Source organism: Amaranthus tricolor, chromosome 9 (genome assembly GCF_026212465.1).
Source record: "Amaranthus tricolor cultivar Red isolate AtriRed21 chromosome 9, ASM2621246v1, whole genome shotgun sequence".
Classification (NCBI taxonomy): domain Eukaryota; kingdom Viridiplantae; phylum Streptophyta; class Magnoliopsida; order Caryophyllales; family Amaranthaceae; genus Amaranthus; species Amaranthus tricolor.
In genome coordinates this window covers 2,945,337-2,961,829 of record NC_080055.1, presented here as the reverse complement: position 1 = coordinate 2,961,829, position 16,493 = coordinate 2,945,337, and the positions used below count along the sequence as shown (strand labels likewise).

At 32.4% G+C, this 16,493-nt stretch overlaps 1 protein-coding gene across 2 annotated transcripts; it reads left to right on the top strand.

Moving 5' to 3' along the window:
• The first annotated feature begins 3,982 nt into the window (after positions 1-3,982).
• LOC130823837 (probable inactive receptor kinase At5g67200) lies at positions 3,983-11,871 on the top strand. Of its 2 annotated transcripts, none has more exons than XM_057688635.1 (2): positions 3,983-5,679; positions 10,583-11,871. In XM_057688635.1, the coding sequence occupies exons 1-2, from the start codon at positions 4,263-4,265 to the stop codon at positions 11,155-11,157; spliced, it is 1,992 nt and encodes a 663-aa protein (XP_057544618.1). In that variant the 5' UTR covers positions 3,983-4,262; the 3' UTR covers positions 11,158-11,871. The 2 variants fall into 2 exon arrangements, with proteins under 2 accessions (XP_057544618.1, XP_057544617.1); XM_057688634.1 differs by having other exon boundaries at positions 3,986-5,703.
• Positions 11,872-16,493: the final 4,622 nt, after the last annotated feature.

The following is a 16,493-nucleotide window of genomic DNA, read 5'->3' as shown; positions in this document are numbered from 1 at the left end:
ACTATGAGAGATGAGTAAAATATTATTAAAATAGATATTTTATTATTTAAAGTGTAAGTGTAATAGTATCATTAAATTTTAATTTGTGCGTAAAAAGGTAATACATTAGAAATTAAAATCTAAGTTCATTTCTATAGTTTTGAGTGTAAGTGGAATAATTTTCTAAAATTGTACTCTCTTCTTTTTGTATGTTTTTCTCAAATAAAATTCATTGTCAAATTTTAACTATAATTTTTCATCGATCTATATTAAAATATATTCATGTAGGATCTTAATAAATTCGTCTCGATATATACTTTCTAAATATCAACTTTTTAGAATTTTGTAAATACTCGTAATTGAAATTATTTGAATAAAGTTTGCATTGAGATCCACAAAAAAAGTAAATGAGAAAAAAAAATAAAAACGATGGAGTATTAATTACTAAAATAGAATGATTATATTTAAGAAAAACAATTTTAAATTTTCAAACCAAAAATATGAAAAGAATAAAAGAGAATAGAAAAAGTATATGATTGCATAATTTGAATGTAATCAATCAATGTTTTAATAAAAATTACTCCAATCGTTTCTCATAATTTGCCATATCTTTTATTTTGAATTATTTTACTCATTTTGCATTATGTTCAATGAGTCATCATTTTTTGAATTTCATTCAAATATTACACATATTTTGAAAATTAAATTTTTTTATTAGTGTTTGATTTGTTAAAAACATATGCAAAGATTAAGGCTTTATAAATTATAACTGTTAAGATTTTTCACAAATTTCATCTACAAAAAGTTAAATTAAGGTTTTGATTTGTGAAGGTAAAAATGAGAAAAAAAAAAAAGATTAATGGGTTTTGAAAGGAGAATAAGAAGAGCGAAATTGTCATTATTGAAGCTTCAACTTCATGAGATGAAAAGGTGATGGGAAGATGTGGGTTCGATCAAAGATAATTTGAAGAAGTCAAAGGTAAAATCATACTCCAGCAGACCATTTTCACCAACATATGCCCAAAGTCTGGCTATTTGGCCACATTCTTAGTGTTGTGATTAGTGTGACTTGAGTGCACAAGTTAAAGTGTGTATTCATGTATGTGACTCTTGGTTTGTGGAATGCAAATGGATGTAATTACGTGGTGAGTATTCATGATGAATTATGGGTGTTAATGAAGATTAATGAAGAAGAAGAAGGGACTTGATTTATGGTAGCTCGATCAGAATTCTGACAGAAGGATCAGAAAGGTCGCTCGACCTACCCGCTCGATCGAGCGAGTCATATTGGTAGGTCGAGCAGTCAGACAGAATGCTCTAGAATGCAGCTGATACTCGCTTGACTGAGCGAGCTCCCTGTTTCGGTCGAGCGGATCCTCTGATGTGCATGGGATGCTGTTTTTCGACCTTTCAAGTTCTTAGAGTTATTTCATATTATTCATTACCCTATATTAATATTGTATTCAAGAGAGCTATTGATATTCTTGTATCTAGTACTATATATAAAGCTTTCATATTCACATTCTAATTGGTGAAAACATCCACAAATACACCCCAAGCCAAACACTAGCCTATATCTCTTCTCTATTGTAATTCTCCATATTTGAGAGTTCTTTGAACTCCTTTTGATAATATAAAAGATACTACACACCGTAGGATGTAGCCTTAGTTGGGTGAACCTCGTTAAATCTTTGTGTCGTTTTATTGCTTTATTTTCTCTTACAAACATCGATATTATTAATAGCGTAATTTGTTTGTCACTAAAACTTCATATACTCGATCTTTGCAATATTAGAGTTTGAAATACATTGTTCGAACTCTAATACATCGTCGTTTTCCCTTAGCCTTATAAATTTTTTGTAGTTGTAATTCGCCAAATAAAATAACTTCACGGTTAAAGTCTTTATAAGACAAACTTTACGGTTGTTTTTAACAAATAATAATTCAAAACTTAAACATTATTAGTGTCTTTTTAGAATGAACTAATTTCGTCATTATCATTTTTTTCTCCCAACTTGTGGGTAGCAATCATATTTGAGAATTAAGTTTTCTTATAAAAAATCAACATTAAAACGCTATTTATGTTAGGAGTTTTACATGTATAAATGCACTAAAATACTTAACAAATTTCCATATTATAACCGAAGAAGATAATAATACGAAAAAAAAAGTTTTCACAATAAATGCCGATTTTTTTATTACTTAGAACATTACAACTTCATATTTATCGACATAGAAAACCACTAAGAAAGAAATTACAAAGAACATTACCATAATACTACACATTAATTTAGGTAATAAAATATCCTAAAAATATATGAGAATAATATTCTATACTTTCCTACTATTATTGTACGATAAAAACAAGTAATATTCCTTCTTAAAGTTATTAGCCTTGTAGATATAAACTGAGCATTATTAACAATTCTAAATTTCTCTAATGGTTCATAATTAAAATTATAAAATATTGATATAACAAATTTTACATTGATATGAACAAATAATTACGATTGCATTTTAATTTATAGATTAAGAACAAAATACAAATTAAGAGAAATTGATAATTAATAAGAAAAAAACAAATAACACATTTGATTAGAATAAGTGGAAGTTTGATTTTGTCATTTTCAAAATATTAATGAAAATTTATTGTGGATAATACAAACTTTCAGTATTTTCCCAACAATAATATTAATTTTTGATTAACAATAATATTAATAATATTAATATTCCGTTTTACAAAACATTTATTTAAACTGGTTTAAAAGTTAATACTCCCTTCATTTCTTTTTATTTGTCCAATTTACTTTTTAAACGCATTTCAAAGAAAATTTTGAGTTTCAATATCCTCATGAACAAATCATAGAAAATTGTAAAAATTATAAATTAAAATTCTTTGCATCAAAATGAATCTAACAAGAACCCACATGAATAAATTTTGTCTTCAATCAAATTAAAATTTTTCTTTCCAAAAGTAAAAAACTTAAAGTGAATAAACAAAAGGAAATAGAGGGAGTAATAATAGTCAACACTCACATCAAGTCAAATAAGCAAACTAAAATGTCAACAATCAATAGCTATATCCAAATACCCCCATTAATATAGGATTCAAACACTTATCTCTATATGTGTATTAAACTAATTACTAATCATCTTTTTACATCACAAAAATCATTAACACATTTTAAAGTTATTGGGGTTATTTGGTAAATAACTTTTTAGTTGACTTTTTGATTAACTTAGTGGATTTTGTTGTGTTATTTCGACAAAAAAAAAAAACAAAAAACAAAATAAAGTGTAGTTAGGTTAACTATAGCTTGATGACCCACTTTTTCTATCCAAACATCAATAAAAATTTGTTACAATTTGTAAAAATCAATTATTTTCTAAATAGATTAATTAGTTACAATTAGGTAAAAATCAGTTTTAATCAATAAAAAATAATTTCAATCAATAAAAATCAGTTAAATCTATAAAAAAAATCAGATGAACTAAGTAATGTTTGATTAATACTCTCAGCTTTTTAACCAATAATTTAAGAGTTTTTCATTCGTTTCATTATACTTGGAACACTTTCTTATTTACAGTTTCAAATGTTTTGCTATAAAACTATATTTGGTAAAAGATAACTATATAAATGACTACTTTGCATTTATTTTTTTCCTAGTTAATGCCTTGTTGACTTTTAAATTATTTCTTAAAACACTAATACCTCATCCGTTTTAAATTATTTGCAACATTAGTAAATGACAATATTCATTCATCACTCTTAACTTGTAATTAATTTTTAATCTAATATGTTAAAACATAATTAAGTGAAATGTTATTTGATTCGTCTCATTGCAAAGATTATTAATATCAAAATTTTATAATATTTTATTATACATAATTAAAAATAGTAAAAATTAAGTTAATATATTAAACTGCGTAAAATAGCAATGTTGCAATTAAATTGAAACATAGGAATTATATCAACTAAGATACAACGAAAAAGTATAGTACTTCATATTAGTGTCGAAACAAGATTCCCTCACTTCCTTCCAAACTAAACGCTCCACCAACATTTATTCCCATTATCCCATCCCAAAAGGCATATGGCTGTGGCATACTCTGCGTTTCTCTGTTAGCACCAGCTACCAGCATGACCCTCTCCTAAATCTTCTCTTCTTCCTTCTTCCTTCTTCTTTAATGGCATCACTATCCCTTCTCTTAAACCTTCTCTTCTTCCTCCTTTAATGGCATCACCATCACCATTTCCCCTCTCCTAAACCCCACTTCTTCCAATGCCCCATCTCACTCTCTTCCTCTTCTTCTTCGTCTCCATCTCCAACATCACCCATTCCCATTCCCAACCCCAACCCCAACACCCAAACGACGCCGCTTCACTCCTCTCCTTCAAATCCAAAGCAGACCTCGACAACAAACTCCTCTTCACTCTCCATGAACACTTCGATTACTGTCAATGGCAGGGTGTTAAATGTCAACAAGCTCGTGTTATCCGCTTTGCACTCCCTAACTACTCCTTACGCGGTACTTTTCCCCCCAATACTCTCACACTTCTCGACCAACTCAGAGTTCTAGTCCTTCGCAATAACTCACTCTTTGGCCCTCTTCCTTCTGACCTCCATACTCTCTCTAACCTTCGTTCTCTCATCCTTGACAATAATTTCTTTACTGGCTCCCTTCCACCTTCCATTTTCACCCTCTACAAGCTTCGTGTTCTACAAATTTCTTTCAACAATTTCTCGGGTTCTTTGTCTCCTCAGTTTTTGAATCTTGATCGTCTTACTACTCTTAAGCTTCAGTTTAATGGGTTTAATGGCGGACTTCCCGCATTTAACCAAACTGCTTTAGTTTTCTTCAATGTATCTGGTAATAATTTCTCTGGGAAGATTCCTGATACTCCTACTTTGTCCCAATTTCCTCGTTCTTCGTTTGCGTTAAACCCTAATTTATGTGGGGAACTTATTAATTTGCCATGTGATTCTCAGTCCCCTTTCTTTGATTCTTCTTCTGCAACAAATCAACCATCCTCAACAACACCGGAATCTTCACCTTCATCCGATCAATCTGCAGCTATTCTTTCCCCTCCATCAAATAATTCCCGCCACAAAAGAAAGATTATTATTCTAGGGTTTTCTCTTGGTGGGTTACTGTTAGTTTCTTCACTGCTGTTCATGATTTTAGCAGCGAAGAAAAGAACAACAACGCAAACAACAACAGCAACAATGGCGAATGGATCAAAAACAAGAGATTATATACAATCCGCAACTTCAACAAGCGGACCAATTTCCGAACCCGAAGTCATTAGGGTTAGGTTAGATTCACAAAGCAACGAATTGAAGGATAAATGTAAAGAAATTGTTGAAGGAGTTGGGGGAATGAGGAGAGAAAAGAGTGGTAATCTGGTGTTCTGCGGCGCAGAGGTGAAACTGTACACCTTAGAACAGCTCATGAGAGCTTCAGCTGAGATGTTAGGAAGAGGTAATATGGGGACCACATACAAAGCAAAGCTAGATAATCAGTTAATCGTGACCGTCAAACGACTTGATGCGATTAAGATGAGTGGTGTTAATGGCGAGATGTTTGAAAAGCTTATGGAAAGTATTGGAGGTTTAAGACATCCTAATTTGGTTCCAATTAGAGCTTATTTTCAAGCTAGAGAAGAACGGTTGATTATTTATGATTATCAACCTAATGGTAGTGTTTTCAATCTTATTCATGGTATGATATTTCATTTCTTCATTTATTTGGTCCATTGGCCCTTTGAATTTTTTAATTTGATCTTGTTAAAATTTTGTTTTAAGCTTTATCAATTTTTTTTATGTAAAAAAGAGCAAGGTTAAGTGAAGTATATATTAAAATACTTGTTTTAGGATAGACCGAGATATCTCTATTTTTATTAAGCTAATCTAATGTATATTTACACTATGTTTAGATAATAATTTTAGAGAGATAAAAAAGGAAAATAAAGGGAAGGAAACGGAGGGGAAGGGATCGAAAAAAAAAAGGAAAATAAGGGGAAGGAAAGGGAGGGGAAGGGAAAGGAAGGGAAAAACGAAAAGAAAATAATACTTATTTTGTTTAGGAGGCAAGAGAAGGGGAAGAGAAGGAAAAGTAAGGAAGATAGCATTTTTTCATTAAATCTTTTTAACTTTGGAAAGTTTAGTATCTTAAAAAAAATTATGTATTCAATCCGTCTAAATTTCTTTTCTTCCATTTTGTTATCAAAATAAGGAATTCCTATCCCTCCAAAATTTTCCCCTTTGCTTTCCCTTAATTTTCTTCCATTCAAACATATCTCTACGGTTTGTTTGATTAGAGGTATTAAATGGTGTAAATGAGAATAATTTATAGTATAAAATTTTATCAAAAGTTTTATTTCATTTCTATGGTAATAAATTTTTGACCACAAAAAAGTTTTTTTTGTTTATAAATTTCCATTAGCATTTAATATCATCTCTTCTAATGATAATACGTTAAAATGAAGAAAACGAGATGATTGAAGTTGGACAAGTATGATCATCAAGATAGCCAAGAAATTTTTCAACTAAAATTACGCTAATTTTCATTCTCATTATAACTATTTATTACTAACTATCAAAAAGACTAATTTGTAAATATATATAAAGCTTTAAAGTGACCACTTCATCATCGGTCATTAGACCGCCCATCCTTATCTTTATCTTCCATTCCCTTCACTTTTGGGAAAAACCCATTAATTTTCATCTTCATTTTTACTACTTTAGCTCCAAAACTTTTTGGTTTCCTTTTAATTTTTCTACTAGACACTTTAATCATTGTTGGGTTATCAACTTGTTTTACTTGCCAAGAATCTTTTTAAGTGATTGAAGCTATTTTCAACATGTTAAAAGTTTCAATCTTTTGCCAAAAACTAAGAGTTTTAGTTAATTTTTTTTTAGTTGTTAATTAATGTAGTTCGATGGAGAAGCCTCCATTATTGAGGAGCTTGGAAGGGAATGAGTTTTGGAAAGTTAATACTACCTCCTATTCAGCTGAATTGTCCCATTTTTTTTTTGGCACTATTCACTTATCACTCTTAATTTGTATTTTACTCTAAATCTATAAGTTAAAACATAGTCATATGGGATCTTGTTTGATTTGTCTCAATACAAGGATTATTAATATCAACTTTTTATAATTTTTAATTAAGCATAATTTGAGATATTAAGAGTTAAAATGTTGCCTCGGCAAGTGTGAAAAGTCAAATGGGACAATTCAGCTGAATAGGAGGGAGTAGTAAATATAAATTGTGAAGGAAAAGGATTAGATTTGGATTAGGGAAGAAATTCTTGTCTTATGCTTTAATGGCTTATTTATTTTTTTCTATTGCTTTTTTGATGGCTTATTTATTGGGTTTTGGGTTGAAATTGAACGCTAAAAACAGAAAAAGATCTCCTGTTATAAAAGTTTTTCTAATCTTTTGCAGAAGTAGTTTCCCTTTTATATGAACGTTTTATATAAAGTTGTTAAAGGTATGAATGGGTGATTCTGATATATCGTGCATAGATAGTTGAGAAAGTTGAAAATTTCCAGGAGTGACTGAGAATGGTGTTTCACTGTTTCTGTCGTTAATGGTGCACATCACTGATCACTGCCTAATGCCGTTTATCCCGCTATTCCTTTTGACTTTCTCACTTTATTAGAGTAGTCAACTTGACCAAGACGTGGATAAGAAAACCCAATTCTTAAACTTTGCCAATTTTTCAATTTATCGTGATCCTTTTTAAACGAAATTATTTGCCAATTTTTCAATTTATCCTGATCCTTTTTAAATGAAATTATTAAAATGTTCGTAGACTTAATTTTTTATAAAACACTTCAATCTCACTCGATAATACTTCAATCTCACTTGAAAAAGGTACCTATTTTTTAGCAATGCCTATTTCTTTTTTGTTGATAAATAAACTTAGTAACACTTTATTAGCATAGTTGAAACTTGAAAGTCAACTTTTTCTGTTAGGGTAGTGGATAATAAATTTTTTAAGGGACGTTGAAAATCAACTTTGTTCGTTTCGTTTGAATTATATTGTGTGAAACATACTTCATATTGTTAGAATTTAATAAATGGGCCTGAGGTAACTCTATATACAACTTACATGTGAGTAATAAACTAATAATGTGCACTTCCTCTTACAAGTCAACATTCTTAATTAGTGGTGAGACTAAATGCCCTGTCATAATTGCCCAACAACAAATTGGGCTTTGATACCATGTTAGAATTTAACAAATTGGCTTAGATGACCACAAATATAGAGAAGAGATGTTCATTTTCATGGACCACACATGTTTTTGCTTTTTTATTCCTTTTTAATTTGTGCATAAAAGATTATAAAGTTTATTATTAATTTTTGACAAGGATATTTTTAGTTTGGTATTGGTGTTCAAAGTCTCAATATAACATTCAATCATGAGTGCAGGTAGGTTAGGCTGATCATTTCAACAAAAAAAAAGGGTTAGGCTGACAATGAGAACCAAAATTAAGGATTGTTGATAGTTGTTTAAGTCAAAATAAAAATACACCAAATGTAACTTTTTCTACAAAACTGAGAAAGTTTTGTTTGAGTTTGATCCTTGAAATCAATATTGATATTGTTAGGTCGTGACAATTCGTCACATAGTCACCTTGTGGGCTCACTCGTCTAGGAACACCCACGTGGCACCCTTAGGCTTGCGCCCACAAACACACGAGTTATGAGCGTTGACTTGGACACATCCTTGATGAGGCTCGGTTTTTCTAAAATTATATGGTATTAGAAGGATTATCTACCAAACATTATATACAAGTCCACAATCCACTGCTTTAGTGATGTGGGATCTTCCACACATATAAAGTATTTTCTTCAATACTCCCCTCACATGTGAGCCGCATCATATTCAAGAACTACCATAAGTTCTAATATCATGTTAGGTTGTAACAATTTATCAAATAATCACCCGTGAGTCCACTCGTATGGACACACCATGGGGCGCTCGAGGACTCGATCCTAAAAATGCACGGGTTATGAGCATTAGACTTAATGATTTCCCAAAACCATATGGCATTGGGAGGATATCCATCAAGCAGTATATGCAAGTCCACAACTCACTATTTTAGTGATGTGATATCCTTCTTGTTATTGAGCTTCTACACAACAAGACCCGCGTAAGTGGAGAGTTAAATGCACACAAACTTGATTAGTTTCCATCCTCAAACCAATTGGTAATAGGAGTAGCCTATCAAGATTATATGTTAATCAACCTATCTCTAATTTTTCGATGTGAGATTACTGATCACATGTGGGTCTATTGCCTATTTGTTGTGTTTAACTCATAGAAGCGCCAGGTATATTTATGAATGGGATAAAGCCCAGGAAGATAGCAACTACCCTTGAGTCACTCTATCTATGTTCATTGCTTCAACAAAAGATGGTGGGATAGTTGCAACACATCATTATCAAACTTGGCTTTTCCAAGCTTATCCTCCCACCTCCACTCTTTTTTTCCCTCAAAAGCAGAAATCGTGAAAAAATTAAACAATGGCTTCCTATATGTAGTTGCTGGGTAGCACTCTATGATTTACCTCTATTATCCCAAATAGTTGTTTTGTCCCCAAATACAGTATGTAGTCCTGTGAGTGAGAACCTCCCCTTTCTCAAGGGTCTGTACCTGTGTATACTCTGGCTCCAATTTTTGAAACAGAATTGTGAACAAAGTAGTGATTTTTTGATTGGCATTTTCCCACTTTCTCTATGATTTACCTCTATTTTCCCAAATAGCTGCAGCTTTTTCTTGGATTCCTATTATTAATTTTAAGTTCCCATAATTGTTGATTTGTAGTGTCCTTGAGTGTATCTTCACGTACAGTAGAGAACTGTTTTGGAAGCTTTTCTAAGCATTCCTGGAAACAATTGGCATCATAGGAGAATGATCAAGTCCTTTCAAACACTTCCTAACCTTGTACAAATTACCTGTTTGGCTGTTTAATAGATGTACTCATTAGGAGATGTCTGCCTGTAAAATTGAAGGACATATGAGGGAAAACTACTAGAATCTACGTAAATTCCTTTTGGATTGACTATCGGAAGTGGAAATAACCCATGCTGGTGAAATCCTAAATTGTTGCATCGTTGTTGAGTTCATCTTACAAAGGAGGGGGAAATTGATGGGAGCATTCCCTGCTTTGAACATGTGAAGGTGCTATGCGCAATTTCTTTGGTGAAGGAAGTTCTATCCTCATTTTTGTGGATAAGGCCGACAGTATTGGTTCTTTTTTGATAAAACTATTACTGTGACAATATATGTGATTTGAACATATGAATGCGTTGGTTCCTTACATAATTGAAGCGTTGTAATCTCTTCTATCTTTTTCTTACTTAATTGGTCTTTATTTTCTTCAATGATGGAATACTGTATCACGCTGTTATTGAAAATCTCGGTTATACTAAGTCTCTGTTCTACAAGCATCTAGTTAATGAATGTCGGATAATATGGTAAATTTATTGTCTTCACATTTAGGAATGTTGTTGATTTTTGCCTGTTACGTTGTTCCTTTTACATTTCATCATTGTTTGTATCTTATAGCAACCTTAAATTTGTTCAGGATCGAGATCGACACGAGCAAAACCTCTCCATTGGACATCGTGTTTAAAGATAGCAGAGGATGTAGCTCAGGGGCTAGCTTACATTCATCAAGCATCAAAACTTATCCATGGCAACCTAAAAGCCTGTAATGTCCTTTTGGGCACAGATTTCGAGGCTTGTGTGACGGACTATTGTCTTGCTACACTGTCAGCAGCGTATGCTGATAACGAAGATCCCGATTCAGCAAGATATAGGGGTCCTGAGGCCCGAAATTCATCTTGGAAGCCAACTCCGAAGACAGATGTTTATGCATTTGGTGTTCTGTTGCTGGAGCTTCTTTCAAGCAAACTGCCATCTCAACATCCATTCCTTGCACCTCACGATATGCTCGATTGGGTGAAGGCAATGAGGGGTGATGACGACAACTTTGAAGACAACCACCTTGCAATGCTAGTTGAAGTGTCGGGATTATGCAGTTTGACATCCCCCGAACAAAGGCCTCCAATGTGGCAAGTGCTGAAGATGATACAGAAAATAAAGGCCAGTGTTGGATCCGATGATGCTGTTAATCCTACCACAACCGGGTATTCTTAGTGATTAATTCTAGCAGAAAAGTGTTTATTTTGCAAGTCGTTGTTGCATTTTGGACGGCACCACCTTTGAGGTTTTACATCGATGCCAAAGCCTATAACAGATAAAGGGTATATGCTTTCTATGCAAGCGCGCGGGCTCTTTTAAGAGGGAGTAGCAAGAATTTTGGTAAGAAAAAGGAAGTGTAACTAGTAAGTCCAATACAGGTGAAATGAAAGGTACACTGTATGTCTTAGGTACAATCATTTTCAATGAAGAAAAAATAAAGATGAGCATCCATTTGGAAAGGAATTACTAATATTGCTATCAAAAAGAAAAAAGGAATTACTTATATTTACTTATTCAAACAATGTAATTGTACTAATATGCTAAAATGTCTGATTTTCCTTTTAAGAGACCTTCTCTAATGGTTTCGCACATTATTTTTTTAAAAAATAAAAGTAGAAAATGTAGTGTAATTGCACGCTTTTTTGGTAGGGTTTTATGATACTTTAAGTAGGCATTTAGGCTACAGTAAGTAGGGGTTTATAGTATATCAAGTAAGTTGTTATGTGTCGTTAGTGATTAGGTTATTTGCTATAAGGGTTTAGTTGTGTGCTGTAGGTGTTTAGGTTATTTGCTGTTGGTGATTTTGTTATGTGTTGTAGGTATTTTTATTATGTGCTATAGGTGTTTATATGTCCACTTCAGCATGCAAAAATACTTACTGTAACTAATTCAAAATGCCAACATTAACTATTTAAAATGTCTGTTTTAATATGCAAAATGCCTATAAAAACTAGTTTAGATCCCACAAATTAGTTCAAAATTCCTACTAAAAATTACAGTAGATGTTTTTGTAAAATTTGTGCGCGTAGTAAGTGTTTTTGTGAATTGGGTTGGGCTTTGAGAGTTGTCTCTCAAAGAGACGATCTATTAAGAGACTTGCTGATTTCTTTTTGATGTCTCAAGTTCTTGCTTTTGGAATGTATTCTGTAAATTTACCCAAGCTACTGAAGAGAAGTTACAATTCACTCGACAAAGCCACTTCGCTTTACCAAGTCGAAAACTTTAAGAATGGTCATGCTCAGCTTCTGTGTTTAGTGCAGGTGCTGGATTTGCTCGAGCTAGTTTGACTCGACCCTTTTTTGGTTGAGTGGCCTTACAAAAGGCCTACTCTAGCTCCCGTTTGGTTTGTTTTCTTGACTTGGCTTATCGAGGCTTTGCTCCATTGAGCCTCCGAAATTGGGTAAGCAGCATATGCGCCAAATGTACTTGATTTATGCTCGATTTTGACAAGTTTTATCTGAAATGTTCACAAACAATAAAACACCCAACTAAGCATAAAATCCCAAATAAATCAAGCAAGAATATGCAAAATTCCAACATATTCAAGCTAAATAATGGGGATAAAATATGAATAAAATGCAACTAACATGATTTTTAAACAAAACTAAATAAATCAAATACCCCATACTAGTGCTCCACATATAGACACAACTATCATATGAACTCCGTGCAAAACTATGATGACATGAAGGAGTCCAACCTTCTATACCATTGCCTTGGAGATTACCTTATATCAATTGCTCCAAGCGCCACACACAGTCTTTTTTTCCTTTTGTTTCAAAACTTTTGGGTTGATTCATGTAGATCTCCTCGTCTAAATCACCATGGAGAAATAATGTTTTTAAATCTAATTGATGTAACTCCAAGTCCTCCATCGCCACCGAAGCAAGTAGGGGCCTTATTGAAGAATGCTTCATCACTAGAGAGAACACCTTGTGGAAGTCTATACTTTCAACTTGGAAATAACCATTTGCAACTACCCTTACTATGTAGATGGAGACAGCATCACAAAATGATCCTTCTTTCTTCTTGAAGACTCATTTTCACCCCATAACCCATTTATTCTTAGATGCTTTTGAAATAGACCAAGTGATTTCTATTACGAGACTCTATCTCTTGTCTCATGGCTCCAAGCCACTACTTGCATCCATTTAAGCCATTGCTTCCATGTATGAGTCGAGATCATCCAAGTTTTCTACTTCACTTGTTGCCGTGAGAGCATAGGCTACGTAATTGCACTCATCCAATATACCTCTTAATAGGCTTAATTTTCTTTGGGACTACTGCACATTATGAGATAATGATTCTATTAATTGATACATCTCATTCTCAACCCTAGGAGGTTTCAAAACTCTTGAAACCTCCACATCTTTTAAGTACCATGTGTCGAAATTACATTGATAGTCACAACAATATTCAAAGAAGGAGATACAAGGATAGAAGACTCATCAAGTGCAATTTCCTTAGAAGTAATTATTCTTCTAGCTTTACTAAACCACACCTATGAGGCCTTAACTCCAACACCATAGCCAATGAAAATACATTTTCTAACTCTAGGTTCAAATTTCCCTTCATTTCAATGTATATATTGAACACCTTACTGTTTTTAGATTTGAATAATCTATCATGATGTTTTAATCCTTAAAGACACCCATTACTTCATCTATGGATGAACATGGATCTTGGAACCTAGGGGTTTAGAATCAATCCAACCTTAATTAAAGGATCTAGATCCATTAAGTTTTGGTCCCTAAGTGTCTGGGTCGGATCAGGTCCATAATTGAAGTTTGGGTTTAAGTCCACACATTTGTGACCCAAATCCGACCCATAGACTCTAATACATTTGTTTCTTCTAAGTTTTATTTGTATTTGTTTGTTTGATTTGGAACTTATTATTTAGAATGTTAAGTTATTTAGAATTTTGTCGGTTAATGTAGTTTGAAATGTGCTCGTTGCATTTGTGCTTCAATGAATTATGAAACCTCAGAATATACAATGAAGTAGAACAAAGTTATAGAGTATGAAAAATCAACATAGAATAAGCACAAATCACTTAGAAAAGTAAAGTCCTCGAAAAGTAAAAAAAAAAAAAATAAAATAAAATTTTGTTATAAATATTGTCGGATAATACTTATAGAATTTGGAAACTACATAACACACAAATGTCAAATATATAATAACTAGATAATTAATCCATCAGTCATGGAAAGAAAAATCCATTACACGGCAACGCACACATTACCTCCAGGCATAAATACACATCAACATACACCAATGAAGATCGTAAAAGTAACAACTAAATGGTATTAAACTCATACTAATTCGGAGGGGAAGGTATGGAACAACATGGAAAAAAACAATATTTAATATCTAAATGCTTATGAATCATAACGCAACATACCTATTTTGCCAAGAAGTTTCTTTTATACCATTGGGTATAATATTCTTTCCTTGAACAAATCTTTTTTTTTTAAAGAAAAAGAAATTATCAATTTTACGATTTTACGAAAAAACATTACATCCATAAACTACCCTATCAACAAAACGCAAGAAATCAATCAAACACTCGCAACACTATAATTGGTAACAATTTTTGCACCAAAATACACACAAAATCCATTTATTCTCTCCTTTGTTTTGAATTTGATACTTACTTTTTTCAGTCTGTCCTTTTAAATTTGACACAATTCATATATTTACAATGATACCACATTTTTCGTTTTTATTTAATCCACTTAATCTTATTTTCATCATATATTTTTTCAATTCACTTCTTTTGTCAGTTTCATCAAGGGGCGGATCTACACTAGTTCAATGCTGTCAATTGACAACATTTGAGTTATATAGAAGCCTATTTCTAATTATGTAGTGATGAATGAGGTGTATCAGTTGGTATGATTTTTAGTGACTGACAGCAATCATCTAGGTTCAAACCTTGTCAACAACATTTTTTAACATTTTTTTTCAAAAACCCATCCTAATTTCTTGCACACACGACATTATCCTCAATACCTCACCACTACACACGAACAGCAACACTGCAACAGCCCTTCACGGCTTCACCCTGGCCCCACACCACTCCAGTAGACAGACGTGAGAGGCCACCAGTCCACAGTGTAGGCAGCCGAGCTCCCACTCGTGAGGTGCCTACTCTACTCGCTCCTACCATTCTCATTTTTCCTTTTCTTTCTTTCATTCTTTGAATTTTTCCCTAAAAGTTTGAATTTCAATTTTTAATTTGTTATAAATTATTTATTTTTGTTAATGTTAATTGTTAGACATTGTTTCTTGACTTTGTTCATACATGAACCATGATTCATTTTTAGGGTTAGGTTAATAAATTTAGGGTTTTTGGTTTAATTGGTGTTAAATTTTCATTTTTGTTAATGTTAATTGTTAAACATTGTTTCTTGTCTCTTGACTTTGTTCATTCATGAACCATAATTCATTTTAGGGTTAATTACCATAATTAAAACGTTGATCATGCAATATATATTTTTTTAATATTATCGATATTGACATCATTTGATTTTTTTTCTAGATCTGTCCCTGGTTTCATCAAGGAGCAATGATTAGTGGATTAAGAATTGGTATAAATACTAAGACCAAAAAACAGAATCAACAACTATCAAAAATAACAATGTAAAGCAATAAAGAATCAAACAAAGCACACACAACGATTTACGTGGTTCACTCGTAATTGGGCTACGTCCATAATTTAGCCTAGATGTCTTTATTGCCAATGAATTAACTCTAACGGAGCTTTGAAGATGCCACAATGGAGGTATGATCACTAATTGAGAAATGAGAGAGATTTAGAAAGAGAAAGAGAATTCTAAGTAATCTAGAGAGAGAAAGAGGGTTAGAAAAAGTTAGTTACCTAAAACTTTGTAATTTGGTCTATTTATAACACATAAGTCCTAATCACTTACAAACAAGAGCAAAAGAACTGAAAAACCGAGTGTCAACAGAAATAATAGACTACTAGAGTTTAAAGACGAGTTGGCTTTTCCTTGGCTAGAAAAAAAGCCGAGTCAACTTTTACTTATGTCTCCAAATCCATTTTGCCTTTTAAAGCCTTTTCTTCTTATTTTAATTTTAGCCCCTTTTTAAAATCTTCTTTGCCTAGCCATTTCAAATATGGATTAAGGACCAAAGTGACACCCTTAATAACAAAAATTTCCACCTTCACTTGAGTCCGCAAGCCAAACATCTCAAACACGCCATACCAACATCAACACCAAAACAATCTAAAAGACATCATTTCACGAATCCGCTAAGAAATTATGGGATAGTTTAGAGGATAAATATATGTCGAAGATGCAAGTTCAAAGAAGTTTTTAGTTAGTAATTTTAATAATTACAAGATGTTGGATAATCGTCCGATTATAGATCAATTTCATGAATTACTGAAGTAAAATCCATCATGACCACTTTTTCATTTTACATGGAAAGACTTTTCGAGATCTTGTGTTTGAGGGGAATGATTAAAAATGGTCCAACTAAACTCA